General features: G+C 40.4%; 1 protein-coding gene and 4 non-coding genes across 5 annotated transcripts in view; 4 read left to right on the forward strand and 1 right to left on the reverse strand.

Moving 5' to 3' along the window:
* Window positions 1-21,850, reverse strand: part of LOC149286140 (apoptosis-inducing factor 3-like) — a 40,455-nt gene that overhangs the window by 9,246 nt on the left and 9,359 nt on the right. The window contains exons 8-15 of the mRNA XM_089494448.1: window positions 20,930-21,016; window positions 20,019-20,110; window positions 19,013-19,143; window positions 9,661-9,776; window positions 9,174-9,245; window positions 8,536-8,599; window positions 7,649-7,725; window positions 7,246-7,363 (exon numbers count right to left, since the gene is read on the reverse strand). Coding sequence (XP_089350574.1) covers window positions 7,246-7,363; window positions 7,649-7,725; window positions 8,536-8,599; window positions 9,174-9,245; window positions 9,661-9,776; window positions 19,013-19,143; window positions 20,019-20,110; window positions 20,930-21,016 — 757 coding nt within the window. The remainder of the gene's footprint in view (window positions 1-7,245; window positions 7,364-7,648; window positions 7,726-8,535; window positions 8,600-9,173; window positions 9,246-9,660; window positions 9,777-19,012; window positions 19,144-20,018; window positions 20,111-20,929; window positions 21,017-21,850) is intronic.
* On the forward strand, window positions 10,123-10,229 carry LOC149286141 (U6 spliceosomal RNA). The gene has a single exon (XR_016277691.1). It is a non-coding gene; the product is annotated as a U6 spliceosomal RNA (small nuclear RNA).
* LOC149286142 (U6 spliceosomal RNA) lies at window positions 10,736-10,842 on the forward strand. The gene has a single exon (XR_016277737.1). It is a non-coding gene; the product is annotated as a U6 spliceosomal RNA (small nuclear RNA).
* On the forward strand, window positions 11,959-12,065 carry LOC149286143 (U6 spliceosomal RNA). The gene has a single exon (XR_016277652.1). It is a non-coding gene; the product is annotated as a U6 spliceosomal RNA (small nuclear RNA).
* Window positions 14,411-14,517, forward strand: LOC149286144 (U6 spliceosomal RNA). Its single transcript, XR_016277648.1, has one exon. It is a non-coding gene; the product is annotated as a U6 spliceosomal RNA (small nuclear RNA).

Raw genomic sequence — 21,850 nt, forward strand, 5'->3', positions numbered from 1 at the left:
TGTGTAGACGTATAGGGCAGTGGTGACTGTCATGATTAACTCATATAACGTAGTGGATGCATGGAAGGGTAACCCAGCAGAGGTGGTTAGTTTCTTTGTTTAAGCATTCAATGAGTTAATCTGAGGTTGATTTAATGTGTTTCTTTGTGAATGCCCTCTGTATCTGTTCTGGCTAGAGGTGTCATCTTCCCAAAGGACCCCTGTGGTGATTCATGGCCTAACAGATAAGGACCCTGAGTTATAGGAATTCCATTCCTATCTTAAGTGGGGGGTTTCCATCACCTTTACCCCACCATAACTTATTGGCACATCAAAGATGGGACCCGATTCTTGGGGATGGTGTCATATAATCAGTCATGTGGTCAGAGGGGCGTTTGCTTGCAAAAGTCTGATTTAGGGACAAAGCAGCGACCTCAAAGCAGAACTCCATGATATACTCTGATCTGAACAACATCGTAAGAATCCATCTGGACTTAAGGAGTTCCCACAGGCCTACTTATTGGAGAAACTCGTGAGTGAGGGTCCTGTGTTTAAGTCCTATTGTTTTTAAGAACGTTTGCTGTTTTACTTTTATTTTGTATGTCTTGTTTTTTGTAATTCTGGCACTGTGTAATCTTTGTCTTTTTGTTATTAAAATATTCATAATCCAAGTCTGTCTTTGGGCTCTAGTATCGATATCCACAAACCCTAAGAGAGGATAACACGTTACCATATTGTTATTAAGTTTTACAGGATATATATATATATATATGTTAGTTGCCCGGGGTGGGTTGATATATATATAGAGATAAAGGTTCTAATTCGGATTTCTCACGAATCCGGTATCAAAATCGTGAGTGGTGGCAGACTACCTGGGGGGATACAGGCAGGATTTGGGGGTTAATTTGGTATAGCTTATGCCTTGTTAAGGGGTCAAGTTAGTAAATCCAGAGGCCTGGTGCTATTAACCCCTTCATGCCCACGCCCTCCACACAGTCACGGCTTGGCAAGTAGTCCTGACCGTGACAAACTTGGCGGCAGCTAGGTGGGATATCTAGAGTTTTTTAGTGCTATTTATATTGCCCGGTTTGGTGATTTTAGTACTAGAAGAAATTACATGGGTTTTGTGTAATTTCCCAAAGACATTACTCAGTGCCTAATTACAGACATACAGTGCAAAACAGTTCGTTCCTCTCCCTTTTATTTTTCTCTACCATACTGCATTATGGAGGCATATCGACGACAGCCAAAAGAATCTTTGGAGCTGGTTTGTCAAGAAAGGAATATACAAATTTTTGGCAAAAGCAAAGAGCAGCTGATTTTGGATCTCCTGGAATATGATAAACTCTGTGCAGAGCAGGCCATTGGAGCAGATGTGATTTTGGAAGAGCCTGTGGATCAAGGATGTTTTCCTGATAAAGTTAACGCCTTGAGTGTAATGGACTCTGAGTTACAAGTGGCACTAAAAGATCTGGGGAGCGTGGATCCTCAGCTAAAGTTCAACCTGATTCTGCAGTACAAGGAGAGAGAGAGGGAGGCTGCGGAAAGAGAGAGAGAGAGGGAGGCTGCGGAAAGAGAGAGAGAGAGGGAGGCTGCGGAAAGAGAGAGAGAGAGGGAGGCTGCTGAGAGAGCTGCGGAGCGGGCAGCTGCTGAACGAGAAGCTGAGCGGAGGTACCAGCTGGAACTTCTACGGTTAAAGCAATATAGTCCGTCTCCCCAAAGCATAGTTAACGGAGATGGATATGCTAACCGACCTCGCCTGGAACACTTTCCAATGCTGGAAAAGGACACTGACTTGGATGTGTTTTTGAGAGGATTTGAGAAAGTGTGCCGGCAGTACCAGCTGCCCAAGGAAGAGTGGGGAAAGTATTTAACCCCACGTCTGAAGGGGAAAGCCCTGGATGTGTTTGCTTCCTTACCAATGGAAGTTGATCAGGACTATGAGGCCATAAAATCTGCCTTGTTAAAAAGTTTTAACCTCACCCCTGAATTCTACAGAAAAAAGTTTCGAGAGATGCAGCAAGCTACATCGGACAGTTGCACCGAATATGCGGGACAGCTTCGGACTATTTTCCGGCAATGGACTGGAGGCCTACAAGTTACTACATATGAGGCCCTGGAGGATCTGATGATTTTGGAGCAGTTCCTGAGGACACGAAGTCCGGAGGCCCGAGAGTGGATTCTGGACAGAAAACCTAAGACCACGGCAGAGGCGGCAGATCTGGCTAACGATTATGCCAACAACCGTACTCCAACAACCAAGCGGGTACAAGCATCACAAGGACCATCTACCTGGAAAGGAGCAGCCTACCAGCCACCAACTCCTAAGCCAGCAGGGAGACCATCACCCACGCCTTTTCTAGCCAACAGAGCAGGGGCCACATCGGGCCAGGGGGATACCCGCCGGTGTTATCGGTGTAACCAGATTGGGCACTTGAGTGCCACCTGCCCTTCTAAGAGACCATCTCCATGGACAAATGGAAATGGAGGTACAGCTGGGGGAGCTGCACCTGTTTTATTTGTGGCTAGACCAAGGGAGGCACAAGGAGACAATTTGCAGTGTGTAACAGTTGGGGAACACCCAGCTGTCTTGTTTGTTTCCAGGTTTCAGGGGAATGAAGATGAGAACCTACAAAGAGTGACTGTAGGTGACTGTGTGACTATGGGACTCAGGGATACGGGGGCTGCTTGCACTCTGGTGCGGCCTGAGATGGTAAAATTGGAGGATCATATCCCTGGGAAGACCATGTCCATCCATGGAATTGGCGGGGTGCGCCCTGCAGTGCCAGTGGCACGTGTGTACCTTGATTGGGGTGTGGGCAAGGGTTTGCGGGAGGTGGGGATATCCGAGGATATTCCTGTTAATGTTTTGCTGGGCAAGGATCTGGGTCGACTTGTTTGCCAGTATGCACCAGTTGAGGAAACCTGCAAACCTGGAGGGCTGGTAGAGAGCCCTGTCCAACCTAAGGTACTGTCTGAAACTTTGGGAGTAGTGGGTAGCTGGGAGGGAGCCCAGAAGGTAGAGGTATGCCTGTCTGAACCAGCACCCAGGATCCTGTCTCCTGAAGGGATGAAGGGGGATGTGCACCAAGGGACCACACCTAGCGAGCAAGCTCTAGGGGAAAAGTGTGGTTTGACCTTTGGAGGGGCAGAGTTTCAGGAACAGGGAGTCTGTAGTGGCTCTTCTGGTTCAATGCCCCCTGATACGGAAAAGCATAGTGTTACTATGGGTGATCAGGTAGCCAAGGGATTCGGGCATGCTGGGGATACTTCGGCCAAAGTGTCTTCAGAAGTTGTATGCCCAGAAGGTATTATCCCTGAAAAACTAAAGGGGACTGGGTATGTGTGGCCAACCGTGCCTACAGCACCTGAGTATTTAGGTTTGGGTGCAGGAGAAAGTATACATGATATAGGGGTGTCTGCGGATATTCATGTTACTGACTTTCCTCAAAGGGAAAACAAGAGATATATGGAATGTGATGTATCTGTGTGTCAACAGCCAAAACCCTGCTTTCATGCTCCAGAGGAAATGCTTCATTTAACTCTTAAAGTGCTGGAGGTTAAGAAGCAGGAAGGGGGTAGTTTCTCCACGGTGCCTAAGACCCCTAAAGCTGTACAGTCTGGAGATAAGGAGGAGGGGGAGGAAAATTCACATCTTGATATGCCTTTTGTGTGTTCACTGAGTGGGCAGTGTGAGGGGCAGAATATTTCCCCTGTAGCTGTAGTGGCATACCAGCAAGATGCTGGGGCAACAGCTACAGAGGATAATATAGTAAAGGTTGATGAAAAGACAGCTACATTGACCAGTCAGCAAGAAACCCTTAGCCCTGTGAGTGTAGGTGAAGCGCAGAGCCTGGGATCCACACAGGAAGCCCAGGACAATGGACACCCGTTTGCTGTCTTGCTTGGGAATGGGCAGCGTTTAGCTATCCTAAGCAGGGCAGAGAAACAAATGGATGAGGCCTTAAAACATCCGAGTAAGTTATCGCCAAAAGAAGAGGATTATTCAAGGGTTGGCAAAGAGTGCTTAGCTATGGTGTGTGCTTTGCAGGAGTTACAGCCATGCTTGTATGGTTGTGACTTCACTGTTATAATCTATCACAACCCTTCTCTTCAGGCAGATAGAGTAGATGGGAAGTTTAGCAAGTTGCTCAGATGGAGTCCCGTTCTGACAGTTTGTCTTGTCAGGGGGAGACTAGGATTTAGGCAGACATAGTAGATCAGCGTTCTGACAGTTTGTCTTGTCAGGGGGAGACTAGGATTTAGGCAGACATAGTAGATCAGCGTGTGCTGACCTCCTCTGTCCACCATCTTAAAGGGGGAGGTGTCATGATGAACTCATATAACGTAGTGGATGCATGGAAGGGTAACCCAGCAGAGGTGGTTAGTTTCTTTGTTTAAGCATTCAATGAGTTAATCTGAGGTTGATTTAATGTGTTTCTTTGTGAATGCCCTCTGTATCTGTTCTGGCTAGAGGTGTCATCTTCCCAAAGGACCCCTGTGGTGATTCATGGCCTAACAGATAAGGACCCTGAGTTATAGGAATTCCATTCCTATCTTAAGTGGGGGGTTTCCATCACCTTTACCCCACCATAACTTATTGGCACATCAAAGATGGGACCCGATTCTTGGGGATGGTGTCATATAATCAGTCATGTGGTCAGAGGGGCGTTTGCTTGCAAAAGTCTGATTTAGGGACAAAGCAGCGACCTCAAAGCAGAACTCCATGATATACTCTGATCTGAACAACATCGTAAGAATCCATCTGGACTTAAGGAGTTCCCACAGGCCTACTTATTGGAGAAACTCGTGAGTGAGGGTCCTGTGTTTAAGTCCTATTGTTTTTAAGAACGTTTGCTGTTTTACTTTTATTTTGTATGTCTTGTTTTTTGTAATTCTGGCACTGTGTAATCTTTGTCTTTTTGTTATTAAAATATTCATAATCCAAGTCTGTCTTTGGGCTCTAGTATCGATATCCACAAACCCTAAGAGAGGATAACACGTTACCATATTGTTATTAAGTTTTACAGGATATATATATATATATATATATGTTAGTTGCCCGGGGTGGGTTGATATATATATATAGAGATAAAGGTTCTAATTCGGATTTCTCACGAATCCGGTATCAAAATCGTGAGTGGTGGCAGACTACCTGGGGGGATACAGGCAGGATTTGGGGGTTAATTTGGTATAGCTTATGCCTTGTTAAGGGGTCAAGTTAGTAAATCCAGAGGCCTGGTGCTATTAACCCCTTCATGCCCACGCCCTCCACACAGTCACGGCTTGGCAAGTAGTCCTGACCGTGACAGTGACTATATCACATTATGACATTATCAGATTATATGGATAATTTATTTTCATATAGCCTGCAGGAAATTAGCATTCTGACACTCCGTGAAGCAGGTATGGGGTAGGTTGTCTACATGGGGACATCCCTCAAGTAGGTGATGTTAGGTCACGTACCATTCATGTAGTTTATGATCCTTACAAGTTTGTATTGTATTAGTTTTTCTATACCTTGGCATCATCGCTGTGTGGATTTCGGTACAAACGGGGGGGTTGAAAGGGGGCCATGAGAATTAGGGTTAAGTCTTCACTCTGGGATGAAGCCACTAAACCTTTAGTTTAGACCGAGTTGAACACTTAACTCAATGATTTCACTATGATTTATGAAGGGCCAACCTCAGTAAGCGTCTCCTGTAAGAAGTGCTTTCTTTACAGTCATATCAATGATCTTACTATACATTATGCAGGTTCAGCTTGGCACAACCTGGAGGAGGAGAGGCTCACAATGTCAGATCATCAGTTTGTACATCAAAGGCAGGGAAGCTAAAATGTGAAGCCTAATTTTGGGAACAGATTAATGTGCTCTTTTAATGCTCACATTTTATCACTGATTTGTAAAAAAGCTGCATTGTTGTTGATTCAACACAATGTACAGATTAGATATAAATGCAATTAAATATAAAAAAGTTAGTAAATTTCCTATTTTCATAAAGAAATCAGATGTTTTGGTCATGTGTGATGTCATATTATTTATATGTAGGAAGTCCGCCAATATAATATTATTGATACTTTTTTGCACACACAATGTACCATACACACTCAATACTGTATGCTTTGGTGGTAATTGAGGGGAGGAACAGCTACGTGGGCTTCTGTACCGCCACCTAGTGGCAAAGTTTCCAGAGATCACCCCCCTATCGTCTTCCTGTCACGTCACGGGTCTCAGGAGTGCCTGACTTTGAAATAAGGTGTTTATATCTCCCCTGCCGTTATCTCATACTATATTTTGACCCTGTCTTTGACAAACACAACTAATCACCAACATAAAGGCATTTTTTTCCCTGTTAATAACCCATGATATGCCATGTATGAGTACTGCTTATGCACTAACAACAGTTATACTGTAAAGAGAATTCCTTCCTAAATAAAATATTACCTAAATATTAATAAATTCATATTAAGGGGGATGAGTAAGGGAGTAAGAGAATAATGATTTTAATTGGAGCTTTCTCACCTTGTGAAAAGTTATGACGCCTGACTAATGAATTTCCATTACTTGTGAGCTTCTCAAGGGTTAAACTACAATACAAGTTCAATATGACTGACTCCACACTGGGAAATGGTATACCGCAAATGCACTTATCATATGTAGGCTGCTACTTAGAAAGAGGACAAACGCTTAAGAGTCACAGCAGAAGGGCTAAACCAGCTGGTAACTCCACAGCCATAATAAAAACGCAATCCAAGCATAATGTTGGGTCAACACACACCATATGCAGTGCTGTACGGCTGGGGGAGAGGGGGGTTTGCTGCAAATCCAGGGGCAAATTACACCAGAGGATGATCAGGCTACTTTGTGCAGCTCTGCACAATGAGGATCTCTTATGTGCACTATGAAGATCTGTGTCTCGCATGCGCAGCCTCCACATCACGTTGTACCCGGCGCTGCCTGCGCTGTAGCGGCATCATTTCATGATGTTCAGTGGGAAGGCTGCTTCAGAGAAGACGGTTGGGTGAACCGTGTCAGGCCTAGGCTCGTGCAAAATATTAACACACTGCTGACCATAAGCACACCTCAACTGGGAAAACCAGGAAGCCTTCTTATCAGTTTCATTTAAAGGGAATCCGTCACCAATAAACGGAAGATGTGCAGATGGCAATATTTTTTACATATTGTGACACATAACTCGTATATAAAATACATAACGATGAATACGGTCTTCAAAGTAGTTATGGCCAGCGTTTTTTAGTTCATACCATGAGAGTGCGCCATCTGCCAGTGACCAATGTTGGCTCTGTGTCCTCCTAGCATGGGCAGCGGAAATGATACAACATCCCCGGCTGCAAAGACATTGGGGACACTGGTCTGCATATACTGCAAAATAAAAATACATTCTCAATAGAGCTGCACAGATAATAGGACTGGAGCTTCATTATTTAGTAATTCCGCCCCTGTGTGACCTCAGGGAGACAATGCTGTATTTTGCTTGGCAAACACTACTGTTTTTACAAGCATACTTACTTTTTATGCTTTTCAGTTTATACTTTGTAGACATTATTTTATTGTGCTCCACCCATCTCACTTTGTAAAAAAATCCCCATACATTTTGGGAACATAATATGCAGTTCTCATGTTATTTGTTGGGTACACATACAGTACCTGATCTACGTAGATGGCTCCTCTAGTATCCATAGCAACTCTACTGCCTTTCAGGAAATTAGATACAGGAGTGACACCTGCAAGCAGGCGATAAAACATGTTACTGGACTGCAAAAAGGGTTAATCTCATGAAAAAAAAGTTTTTTCTTTCTAGTACGTCATTAATTAAAACTTCTACTTAAATATGGAATACAAGTACACCCCTGTGTTGATATATATGTAACAGAAACTTATGGATAAAGACTGACTAATGATTCCTAAAGATGATTCTGCCACAAAAGAATGTTGGGCGGGTTGATGATAATAAGTATGAGGCATAACATATAGCCAAGCAATGTGTGATTATCTCCATAGCTGGGTTTGACCTGGGGTCTCTAGTTTCTCAGTCACTCTCCTCTTCCTCCAGTAGGGGGAGCTGTGTTTGGTCACAATCACTTCATGTCCTATTCTCGTCCCACTAAGACTGTGTTTGGTCACAATCACTTCATGTCCTATTCTCGTCCCACTAAGTGTGAGGCTAGTCTTACCCCCGCATGATTAGCTAGACACATAAGAACCATTCGGACCGTGTAGTCTGCCTGTTTTTCTTGATGTAGAGACTCAGACCTTAATCAGTCCTTGGTTTTATCTCAGATTCAGGATAGCTTTATGTCTTTCCCTTGCATGTCTACCACTTCTGGTGATATCTGACCAGAGATCTGCAAAGTAGCTACACAACCCAGCAACCTGCTTGTTTTTTGTAGTGCTTTGTTGTATTGCCTGATTACTTTTAAGTCCCTCTCTTCTGCTTGTTCCTCTTTACCAGTTTACAGTGCGCGGCCCACAGTATGGCGACGTGTAATACTTTGCTCTCTCCTACCAACGATGGCAAGCTCTTCTGTACATACCTATTCCAGCAACGACGACATCGGCAGGAATCTTGGATCCATTCTTCAAAATCACCTCTTTCACCTGGAAAACCAAAACGTAGGAGAATTAGAATAAAACACTGAACATGATGTTTAGCAAGCCTTTAACATTAAAATATATTTATTTTCTGTATTACAGGATACCGTTTTAGTCTATAAAGATTCTATTAAATCCTGAAAAAAGGATAAAGTCAAACATAGATTTTTTTACAGCTGATTCTCAAAAATATTTAATTTATTTAAAAGATAAATATTTAAGTTTAGGTGATTAAGATATATATATATATATATATTTATTTTTTTTTAAATAATGCAGTAATTATTCATTTGTGATTTAAATAACACAAAAACTTAAAAGGGACCATGCAGCTGTCATATGCATTAAAGCGGATATGATGGCTGGAGTGTCCTTTTTTAATGAGAAGCCTTGTTTGATTCAAATTAGACTGTTGTATCATTAGAATAATTAGAAATTTCATAGAACATGCTTGATTTACTATGTAATGAGAGTGCCTGTGCATAGGGTGCGTCTAAAGGTAAATATATTAAAATTAATCACAAGGTGGAGTCGAAAGGTTCATTGAAAATTATATGAAAGGCATAAGAGAGAAATGTACCTGTGTATCGTCTCCCCTGATCTCTTTGGCCTCTGTACTCATATAAAATTTTACACCTCGTTCCTGCAGCAACTAAAATGGATAAGAAGGTAAGCATTCAAACACATGGGGATTAAAATTTAAAACATTAAACATTGTTTTAGGGCCCCCCACCAATGATTTCATAGTATTACTATGATTACCGCCGATATTGGTGTTGCTATATGTCTTGACATTGAGGCATTACAGCAACACTGTTTAAGTGAAAAAGGCGATCTTAGATCGCTTTCTAAGCTTCTTTAATGCCATGGCATGCCAGGCACACCATTGGTCCTTAACTGATGGTTTCTGCATGACAAGCCTGGCAAGTCACTGGTCATTAAGGGGTTAAACAATTATTATTGGACTATATCATATTTAATAGACTAAAATGTCGAAATACGCACTTTTTATCTACAAACTGAACAGTATACAAGAAGTGAGAAAATGTACATTATGATTTTCTTACCTTCATGGCCACCTCTCCTACTTGAGGTCCCAAAACTGCCTGGAACGGGAAAGCAGACTTGCCAATTATAGACACAGAGATAGCTTTGTCAGAAAGGAATGCTGCCACCTCCATCCCTAAAAAAAAATAAAAAAAAAAAACAAACAAAAAAAAACATTAGCCACACTGTTCTTACTTGAAGCAAATAGGACATGTACCTACACACCTTTACTATAAACCCCATCGACTACTGAAAAAAAACCTTATTCTCCTTTCCAAAGTAAACAAGCAGAGTATAAGATATGACTAATTCTCAAGAACACACAGAATTTTTACATGGAAAAGCAATAGATGAAGTTTGCCATGAAGGTTCCTTAAAAAGAATGGACTTCTATCTATCCCTCCATAAGTTGAAAAGCATGGCTCCTATCAGGATGATATATATATATATATATATATAACTGGCGAAAAAACAGTTGGTGTGTACTAGCTTCGGCAGCACATATACTAAAATTGGAACGATACAGAGAAGATTAGCATGGCCCCAGTGCAAGGATGACACGCAAATTCGTGAATCGTTCCATAGTTTTCTTGGGAAAACAAAAGCCAACATCTCAGGTCAATCAGAGTTTTTGTATAGAATTTTATGTCAAAAAGCAACAGGTGGCATACTATTTTCTGTGAAGTTTGCCATGAAAGTTCCTTTAAAGAAGCATTTTGGACTTCTATTTTCGAGTAATGTCCAGGTGTGGAACATTAGCCGTGTGTAAATGTTATAATTTTGTTCTAGGAAAAGGAATGTTTCATAGATAGCGCCCTCTATACTCCACAAAGCACTTCTACACCATGAGTAAATTTGCACATGCAAATCAGACCCATTTTACTCTCTTCTTGATGCAAAGCGGTGACCATTTCCAAATATTTTTTGTTCTTGTATAGAATTTTATGTGAAAAAGCAACAGGCATATTCCTGTTTGTGCTTTTTGCCATGAAGGTTCCTTCAGAGAAGCATTTTAGCCCTCTAACTTTCTCTCCTTAACTTGAAAAGCCTGGGTCCTAGTGGGATATATATACCTGCTGAAAACAGGGTAGCTTTGTGCTTGCTTCGGCAGCACATATACTAAAATTGGAACGATACAGAGAAGATTAGCATGGCCCCTGCGCAAGGATGACACGCAAATTCGTGAAGCGTTCCATATTTTCCTGGTGAAAACAAAAGCTGACATCTTAGGCCAGGCATGTCCAAACTTTTTTCGAAGAGTGCTAGATTTGATGAACATGTGCGAGGGCCGACCTTTTTGCCTGACATTCTTTGAACCATTAAAATCAAATGCAAATTAACTAATTCATGCAAAGTTTTCAATAAACGGCATACTTTTCATTTTGTGACTTGGATGACAAATCTAAACAGGTGTTAAATCACTCTGCATTTAATATGAAAAAAACTGATCTATATTTGGGCAACTTATCTGTGGGGCCTTATCAGTCCGGAACACGGGCCGCAATTGGCACTCGGGCCGGACTTTGGACATGCCTGTCTTAGGCTAATTAAAGTCTTTTTCACGACAGAGCAAAGAGATGTTCCTTAGCGTCGAGTATGGGCTATCCAACGCAAACATTAGTGTTAATCAAAACCTGTAACGTGGAAAACGTTGACTGTCTGACCTTAGCAAACTCCAGCAAAAAAAAAAAAAGCTGTTTTCCACTTTCTCCAATAAAACACTCACTCTGCATTGTTGCTTTTCTTCTAGGAAAAGTATTGTTTCAGAGTGTGCCCTCTATACTCCAAAGAGCACTACTACACCATGAGTAGATTTGCATATGGAAATCGGACGTGTTGCTCTTTTTTGTTTATTGCATAGCTTTTTATGTGACAAAGCAACAGGTAGCATACTATTTTCTGTGAAGTTTGCCATGAAAGTTCCTTCAAAGAAGCATTTTGTACTTCTATTTTCGAGTAATGTCCAGGGTGGGAACATTAGCCGTGTGTAAATGTTCTAATTTTGTTCTAGTAAAAGGAATGTTTCATAGAGAGCGACCTCTATACTCCACAGAGCATTTCTATACCATGAGTAGATTTGCATATGTAAATCAGACCTATTGCTCTCTTCTTGATGCGAAGCGGTGACCATTTCCAAATATTTTTGGTTCTTGTATAGAATTTTATGTGAAAAAGCAACAGGTGGCATATTCCTGTTTGTGATTTTTGCCATGAAGGTTCCTTCAGAGAAGCATTTTGGACTTCTATCTTTCTTTCCTTAACTTGAAAAGCCTGGGTCCTAGCAGGATATATACACCTGGTGAAAACACAGTTGCTTTGTGCTTGCTTCGGCAGCACATATACTAAAATTGGAAAGATACAGAGAAGATTAGCATGGCCCCTGCGCAAGGATGACACGCAAATTCGTGAAGTGTTCCATATTTTCCTGGGGAAAACAAAAGCTGACATCTTAGGCTAATTAAAGTCTTTTTCACGACAGAGCAAAGAGATGTTGCTTAGCGTCGAGTATGGGCTATCCAATACAAAACATTAGTGTTAATAAACCCTTTAACGACAATGCCTGTACATGTACGGGCTGCCGTTAAATAGCTGCATCACCGCGATCGGCGGCTTTGCAGCATCCACTGAAGCCTCGCAAGTGAGGCTGACCGTGGATCCGGGGAGGAAAGCCCTCCCCAGAAGAAAAATGGCTGACGCCGCACCGATCATCAAAGATCGCGGCGGGCTAAAACAGTTTAGGAAGCAATCGGAATCGCTTCCTAAGCGTAAACTGTGTTGCTGACATGCCTCGATATCGAGGCATGTAGCAACACATCCCCCCTACCCCAATAGCCTACTGATTGCTCCGAAGAGCAACCACAGGTGCCATCCTGTAAACGATGTTGCCGTCATTCACAAGATGGCATCAACAATAGATATGAGTTCACAGAGGGTCTGGACAGACCGTCTGTGAACTCATATCTATTGTTGATGCCATCTTGTGAATGACGGCAACGTTCGTGAGAACTCTCGCGATCCTCCTGCAGGTTGAATGCAGCTACTGCATCCAACCATGCAAGGTCAATGGAGCCCAGCTCACTAATCAGTGTGATTAGTAAAAACAAAAATAAATATGTTAAAAAAAAATGTTAAAAAATATGGTAACGTAAAAATCCCCACTGTCACAAAAAATAAAAATACGTTTTTAATGAGCAATTCCTACAATTTTTTATCTTTTATCTTCACAAAAATTCCCGCTGAACACATATTGGGGTGTTGTTTGACACGGAAATATACCAGGAGCGGTAAATTTATACAACGTGTGAAAAAAAACACAAAAAAAAATGTACTACCATAAAGTTTGACAAAGGCTGGTGGTAAAATTAGTGCATGGAAAGGGAATACCAGCATTTCAAATACCTTGGGATGTCTAGTTGTGAAAAATATTTGGTTTGATGGGGTAAATTGTATTGGCCGGCTTCAAAGATACCCGAAATAAGATATGTGGGCAGACTTTTTGACATGTCGAAATTCCAATTTGAAAAATGCACACCTCTCAAAAATGGCCTTTTAGTCCCCGAACCTAACAAACCCATGCTTGGGGTGTCTAGTATATAAAAATATAAGGTTTGATGGGGTAAATTGCATTGGGCGGCTTCAAAGATACCCGAAATAGCACATGGGGCAGAATGACCAGCTTTGGGGAAAAAAAATTGTTTTGAAATAGCAAAACGCTACCGGCCGCTGTATTTATTGCCGCATAACATGCAGAAAAAAGCAAAAAAACATTTCTAAATAAATATTTCTAAACTTAGGTGTAAGAAATCATTTTTATACTTTTATTTTGTTCTGCACATTCTAGGCCTGAATGCAACTTGAGTGCTAGGAACATATGGTATCAATTAAGTGACGTAGTTTAGAGGGTCTTCTGTGGAATGCCGGTGTATCCTATTACTGTTCCAATAGGATTCCTTTACGTATACCCTAACCAAATGTAAAGGGGTATAAATTGGCATGACTACAAAGACAAGGTCTCTTTCCACGCTCTTTCCACGCTCTCATCTTCATCTCACCAAGATACTTAGCCTACAGTGCCTTTTATCAACATTTGTTCCAGCATTGGTATTGTATGAATTGATAATTTGTTATCGAATAAACCTTATTAATAAGACATAGAAGCTGTGGTCTTGATTGCTGTTTGATCACTGGAGAAGCTTAGATATTCAAGACAAAGAATATTCTAACATTAGGACAAATAGTAAAATCTATTTAGCAGGTTTTTTCATTAATTTTTGCAGATGAGTAAAAGTTTTTTGTTTAAAAAGGGAGAAAAAGTAATTTTTTTACAAAAAATCACCATATATTTTTTTTTTTTTTGTAGTAAATTAGATGATATGATAAAAATAATGGTATCTAAAGAAAGAACCATTTTCAAGTAATGTCCAGGTGCGGTACATTAGCCGTGTGTAAATGTTCTAATTTTGTTCTAGGAAAAGGAACGTTTCATAGAGAGCGCCCTCTATACTCCACAGAGCACTTCTACACCATGAGTAGATTTGCATATGCAAATCAGACCTATTGCTCTCTTCTCGATGCAAAGCGGTGACCATTTCCAAATATTTTTGGTTCTTGTATAGAATTTTATGTGAAAAAGCAACAGGTGGCATATTCATGATTTTTGCCATGAAGGTTCCTTCAGAGAAGCATTTTGGACTTCTATCTTTCTCTCCTTAACTTGAAAAGCCTGGGTCCTAGCGGGATATATATACTCGGTGAACACACAGTTGCTTTGTGCTTGCTTCGGCAGCACATATACTAAAATTGGAACGATACAGAGAAGATTAGCATGGCCCCTGCGCAAGGATGACACGCAAATTCGTGAAGCGTTCCATATTTTTGAAAACAAAAAGGTGTGCTCTGTTTTGTTTTCTAAAGAAGAAACCTGCAAGTAACTTTAAATTTATGCTGGCAGACAAAACGGAACAGTAAGTTTTTAAGAGCGACACCTTTAGGCAGAGTCCGAGTAGGTGGTATTGATGTGTGTACAAAACAACTGTTCTATTTCTGTTGTTTTCTTGGCTGTATTGACACCCCATACAGAAAGCTTTCAAGGTGCTCCAAAAGGAAACGGTACTCCGCAGATAAAATCCAGTTAACAGTTCAAAGGCAATGTACCATTTTACAGAGAATGCCAGTAACAGCACATTGTATTAATCTTTATTTAACAGGAAAGAAAGTGACCAGAAACTGTTATGTGAAACAGACAGTATAACACAAGTCTAACTTTACTAGAATTCTACATTAGGATCAGCTCCAAAAAGGGGAATTTTGTCACCATAAACTGTTTTGAGGTTTTAGTATAAAAGTAAGTGACATTTTTATATGGGACAAGCTGATATCTTTACCAGAAGGTGAAACAAATAGCATATTGATTAGCTTCCGGTCATACAGTTTTCACTCTGCACCTCACTCCATCCTTGCAACGGCTGCCTTAACCAATCGACAGAAGTGAAGCAATAACTTAATGGGGAGTTTTGAAGATTTCGAACAGGAAGTTGAGATGGAGGCTTTCATGGTATACACATTACGTGAATTTTTGAATATAATTATATATATATATATATATATATATATATATATATATATATATATATATATATATATATATATAGTTACATAGGTTCATTTAGAGCAGGGTAGCACAACACCAGTACTACAATCAGTCATTTAATTAAATTTTAATTGGTATGTCATGTGCTCAAATTGGAATATCGCATTGCAAAAATACAGAATGTTGCAGAATCTTGTAATACCTTTTTTATTGGACTAACAGTATTTAAAATAATAGACGAGCTTTCGGGAGTCCTCCCTTTATCAAGTCAAAAGCATTTCTGACCAAGCAAGTGAAAAACACAGTTTAAAACTGACCAGTACATGTTCTGATACAGGGTTAAAACAGGGGTTAAAACAACACGGTAGAGAATCTGCAGACAAAAAACTAAGAGGGTCGTAAATAGTAAATAGTGGCATATACTGCACAGATAAGGCTAGAGGGGGAGCAGGGGTGAGCGTGTAGGAGAGAGAGAAGAAGAGAAAGAAAAAAAAAAAGCACAGGTTATAGGAAGTTTTGATAGTGTGCTAAGAAGCTCAAATCCACATTAAGTCCTCTGTTTTTACAATCATAAAAATTTATCATTTTGGCTTCAAATGTCTTTCTTTCTTGGGTGTTTTTGAAATGACCTCTCAGTGTTTTGATTTTAAGGTCATGTATGGAGTGACCGGTTTGGGTGAAGTGGTGCCCAACTGGAGTGCAAAGGTTTTCGTATTTCTTCTAGGGCAGGATTGTATGTGGCTACTAGAGGTATGCGTGAAGGATGTTTGTTTGTCTGTGTATTGCAACAGGTGTTCACGTGGTGTTTGTAGAGCAGAGTAAATTTTCTTATTGATGATCCTAGGTTTGTATCCCCTTTGTTTGAGTGTCTCAGACAGTGTTTTTAGATGCATGTCTCTGTCATCAGTGTTGGAGCAGATGCGGTGGTACCTGGTGGCTTGGCTATGGATGATGCCTTGCTTTGTGTGGGATGGATGGAAGCTGGATTTGTGCAGGTAGTTGGATCGGTCTGTAGGTTTTCTGTATAGGGATGTATGTAGTGTGTCCTTGTTTATTGTGACAGTTGTATCCACATCCATGGTTACAAGTATAGAATTGGCAGGCAAGTTTGTAATTTGACTGAGTTTGTTAAGGAAGTCAGTGGTGTCTTGTATAAAGCTCCTAGTGTTTTTAACAAAGGGTTTTAAAATATTTTCCACTAAGCCTGAAATTGGTTCGGTTAGTGTGTCCATACCTGTTATTATAGGTCTGCCTGGGTTCCCTGGTTTGTGGATTTTCGGAAGCATGTAGAATGTCCCTATGTTGGGATTGGTGGGTATGAACGTTTCCAATCCTTTTTGCTGTTCCTCTGGGACAGATCTGATCAGCTTCCTCAGTTTGGCAGTGTATTCCTTGGTGGGGTCTTTAATCAGTTTCTTATAGTATGTGCTGTCTGATAATTGTCTGTTTCCCTCTTCTATATAATCTTGGGTGTTCATAATAATGACTGCTCCTCCCTTGTCCGCTGGTTTGATTGTGATGGTTTGATTATTCCTTAAATCCTTGATTGCATCTCTTTCTATTGGTGAAAGATTAGCTCTGATTTTATTATGGTGCTGCTTTGTGACTAAGGATGCAGTTCTTAGCCGGAAACTTTCAATGTAACTGTCCAATTTGCTGTTGCGTCCTGGTGCTGGAGTGAATTGAGAGTTCTTTTTCTTGATATTGTAATCCGGCGTTGTGGTTGTTTTCTCTTTATTGTGAAAGAACACACACACTAACCGAACCAATTTCAGGCTTAGTGGAAAATATTTTAAAACCCTTTGTTAAAAACACTAGGAGCTTCATACAAGACACCACTGACTTCCTTAACAAACTCAGTCAAATTATAAACTTGCCTGACAATTCTATACTTGTAACCATGGATGTGGAATCTCTATACACCAACATCCCACACGTAGATGGAATTGAGGCCTGCTCTCTGTTCCTCTCAGAACATACTCATAACCAGAAATACAGTCCTCAAACCATTACTAAACTCATAGAATTCATCCTCACACACACAACTACTTCAGTTTCAACAACAATATATATCTGCAAACCATGGGCACTGCCATGGGGACGAGAATGGCACCACAATATGCCAATCTATTTATGGCTGACCTGGAACAACGATTCTTGGAAACACAACTTCACAAACCCTACAAATATTATCGCTACATTGATGATATTTTCATTGTCTGGACGGACGGAAAAGAAAACCTCAGAGAGTTCCATAACGCATTTAATAGATTTCAACTGTCACAACAAACAAGGACACACTACATACATCCCTATACAGAAAACCTACAGACCGATCCAACTACCTGCACAAATCCAGCTTCCATCCATCCCACACAAAGCAAGGCATCATCCATAGCCAAGCCACCAGGTACCACCGCATCTGCTCCAACACTGATGACAGAGACATGCATCTAAAAACACTGTCTGAGACACTCAAACAAAAGGGATACAAACCTAGGATCATCAATAAGAAAATTTACTCTGCTCTACAAACACCACGTGAACACCTGTTGCAATACACAGACAAACAAACATCCTTCACGCATACCTCTAGTAGCCACATACAATCCTGCCCTAGAAGAAATACGAAAAATCATCAAGGATCTGCAGCCAATGCTAGCAGAGGATGTGGTGTTAAAAGAAATTTTCCCTGAACCCCCCATCTTGGCCTTCAGACAACCAGCTAATCTCAAACAAAAGCTGGTGAGTAGCAAACTACATACTGAAACTACACACACAGATAATGGAAGCAAACCATGCGACAAAGCCAGATGCAAACTTTGCCAACACATCTGTACCAGCAACACAGCCACCCACAACAACAAGACATACACTATTAAAGGATCATACTCATGCACTTCACAAAATGTTGTATACATGATTCAATGCACCAAATGTACTATAGGGTGTTACATCGGTGAAACCTGCCAGCAACTCAATAAAAGGATGAATCTGCACAGATACTCCATCAATCATCATGATGAAGAAAACCTTTGCACTCCAGTTGGGCACCACTTCACCCAAACCGGTCACTCCATACATGACCTTAAAATCAAAACACTGAGAGGTCATTTCAAAAACACCCAAGAAAGAAAGACATTTGAAGCCAAAATGATACATTTTTATGATTGTAAAAACAGAGGACTTAATGTGGATTTGAGCTTCTTAGCACACTATCAAAACTTCCTATAACCTGTGCTTTTTTTTTTTTTCTTTCTCTTCTTCTCTCTCTCCTACACACTTACCCCTGCTCCCCCTCTAGCCTTATCTGTGCAGTATATGCCACTATTTACTATTTACGACCCTCTTAGTTTTTTGTCTGCAAATTCTCTACCGTGTTGTTTTAACCCCTGTTTTAACCCTGTATCAGAACATGTACTGGTCAGTTTTAAACTGTGTTTTTCACTTGCTTGGTCAGAAATGCTTTTGACTTGATAAAGGGAGGACTCCCGAAAGCTCGTCTATTATTTTAAATACTGTTAGTCCAATAAAAAAGGTATTACAAGATTCTGCAACATTCTGTTTTTTTGCATTCTTATACACTGGACTAATACGGCTACCCCAAACTACAGAATATCGCATTGGAATATTATTTAGTGTATTGAGCTTTTATTTGGGATTGGTGACAGATCCACTCATGGTTTTAGCAATCCATAAATAATCAGGCATTATCTTGTAATTCCCTTGTAATCTTCTGTTATAAAATTAGCTTGTCAGACTATACATTTCTCATTACTCACCAATAAATGAGGAGCCCATGATCACCACATTTCGATTCATGGCCGTTTCACTGATTGCGTTGGCATCTTCTGTGGTACGCAGCAGGAAAACATTTTTTAAATTGGAGCCAGGGCAACACAGTCCCCTTGGTCTAAATCAACAGAAAAGTAAGTAGATGGCAGAGTAAAATTTAGGTGTGCACAAAAAGGTTTCTATCATCATATCCGGTGTGACATGCAGAGGAACGCCGCACCACAGACTGCCAAGAATGGGGAACAATATGTTTTTAAGAATATGAAGGGGATTGTGGTAAGGGAGCTGTATAAAGATGATGGGAAGTTATGTTAGGGGGCATTAAGATGGAGGGAGATGATTGCAAAGCAATATGGGGTGATAATGGAAACTTTGGTGGTTGGATGGCGATGAAGAAGAAATGTAATTACGCCACCTTAAATACTTTTGAGTTTTTTCTTTGTTTCTTTGGAAGGAGGCAAGGAAGGAGAGGCAAATCCCTTTGAGGAGTGCCTCCTCAGAAGATTTAGGGGGCCTGTTTTCCAGTGTGGCTCTTAATAAGCCCTTTTGGATCACCCCCTACCTATTCACATCAAAAGCAGCTTGGGCTTCAATAGGAAACAAAAACAACAAACACTGCATTTTTAATGAGGATTTTCTTTCTCGGCAAACAAATATTGCAAAAAATGTATTGCATTTGAAGTTCATTTTGCTAATTTAATGAGTACTTTTTGCATTCAATACTGCTTCGGTGTCTTGTTACCTTAAATTAACCTCCCAGCAATACAATTTCTAACAACTGAATGGCTCTGTAATCGGGGCACCCAACAACACACAAACAATTCCAAACAAATTTGTCGTGTGCATTCAAGGACCACTGTGGGTGGCTCATCAGGAAATTTCAGTGATTTCAGTCATTCACTAGAAATTTGACCTGTACAGTTTATGGTTTAGAATATTGTATACCTAGAAACCCACCACCTCTGGATAATTATGGCAGGTTGGATAGGTTACCTGCTTCCAGTAGCTATCAGAAGCTGACTGTACAGAAGAAAAGACCCATCTCTAAACTTGATCTTAGCTTCATCTGTATTGATAGAAACCACCTGCAAAGTAATGAATAAATAAGTAATCAGTAATAAAAGCAAAGATTGTATACAGCAACTGCTTCTCAGCCTTGGAAAAAGAAAATGATTGTAGAACTGAAAACACTTAATAGTTAGAGTTCACTAAACGGGGCGTTTTACTATAAAGGGAGTTGCAGTTAAGACTCACCAATTTCACTATGCATTATGGAGGGTCAACCCTGTGAGCTTCTGCTGCAAGAGCTTGCTTGGCCCTGTTCACATATGTAAATCACTGGAGTCACCTCGCTGACTTCATTATGCATTATGCAGGGCCAGCTCAGGCCTTCTGGATGGCCTTTCATAATGCATGATGACACCGCTCAGTTGAAATTGCAACTCTCAATCACGGTGAGTAAAACTAAGTATGTGTGTATATTTAACACAACAAAGATATTGAGGGCATCAAGAATACACTTTAGCCTTTGATTAAGACTGTGGTAGAAGAAAGTTTTTTTTTTTCTTTTCACGGATAAAAAGTAAATTCAGAGATATTTCAAGTTAGAAACAAAAGTTTTTTTTGTGGGATCCTCAATGTTAAACCGAATAGAATACCAGGGACGCAGGGGTACAACAGATCTATACTGACCAGTTATAAAACCCAAGCTGTCTGATCTTATGGCCTTATTTTGCTGAGTTTACCAACAAGTCACCTTCATAACCCAAAATGGAAGGCGACACTGTGTTTAGATGTCAACAAAAAATAAATAAATAACCTTTTGTTCCTTACATATGTTTTTTTACTTGTTTGACAAGTAAATGTTCTCCGCGTTCCTGAGTATTAAACAAAAAAAAAAATACCTCTTTCTCTGTCCAGACTTCGATGCCATGCTCCCGAAAAAATTCTGGTGGCCGAAGGTAAAGATCTGTGGCTTTTGCATTCATTACCTGCAAGTAATACAAAGTACAAAAGTATGAACTCCTAATTGTTTAAGACCTAATTTTCAAAGAGGAATTCTTTATACATGTAGCACTATAATGCATACAAGTATATGGTGTTTGTGCAAAGGTGCTGTATGTCCCTTCCCACGTTAAGAAGGACTGGATGTATGTTAATTATATTAATGATCTAGACATCTCACATGTCCAATCAGTTTTCCGGGTTGAGCATCTCCTGGTCATCTAAACAAGAATAGACCTATGCTTTTTGCAGGGTTCTGTGATTCTCTGTATGCTTTTTTTTTTTTTTATGATGGCGCTATATGTCAATAATAATTAACTACGTAATAGCAAGGCACCAGATTTGAAAATAAATAAAAACATTGTGCTCATGATTTTTGGCTTAAGGTTTGTTAAAATACAGAGAAGTTCCTTGAATCTCCATCAGATGGCGCTGCTGGAAATAATTCTGAAATTTAAAGCTCATTTATATATAATTCGTTCTAAGACAAGAAGGCAAAACATGCATTCAATGTAACGTATTCATGCATCTGTTTCTAGGCGATTTCATAGCGTGGCTAATTAAAAGTAATCCTATTAAACTCTCTTTCCACGGTTGCTAAAAATAATCAGTATATTCCTGTAATAAGATGCAGTGGAGGATAGCAATGCAACTACTGAGAGACTACTACTCCCATCACATTCTGCCAAACAAAATATGTTTTCTGTTTACCCCCTTTTTGTGATGTCTTGAGATTAAACAATGCAAATCATTTGGTGGACATGCTGGCGAGGGAGAGAACGTTTGTGCTCCGGATTTCTTTTCCTGTACATGCACTGGCA

Source organism: Sceloporus occidentalis, unplaced genomic scaffold (genome assembly GCF_023333645.1).
Source record: "Sceloporus occidentalis isolate IW3139 unplaced genomic scaffold, rSceOcc1.0.p SCAF_72, whole genome shotgun sequence".
NCBI classification, from domain to species: domain Eukaryota; kingdom Metazoa; phylum Chordata; class Lepidosauria; order Squamata; family Phrynosomatidae; genus Sceloporus; species Sceloporus occidentalis.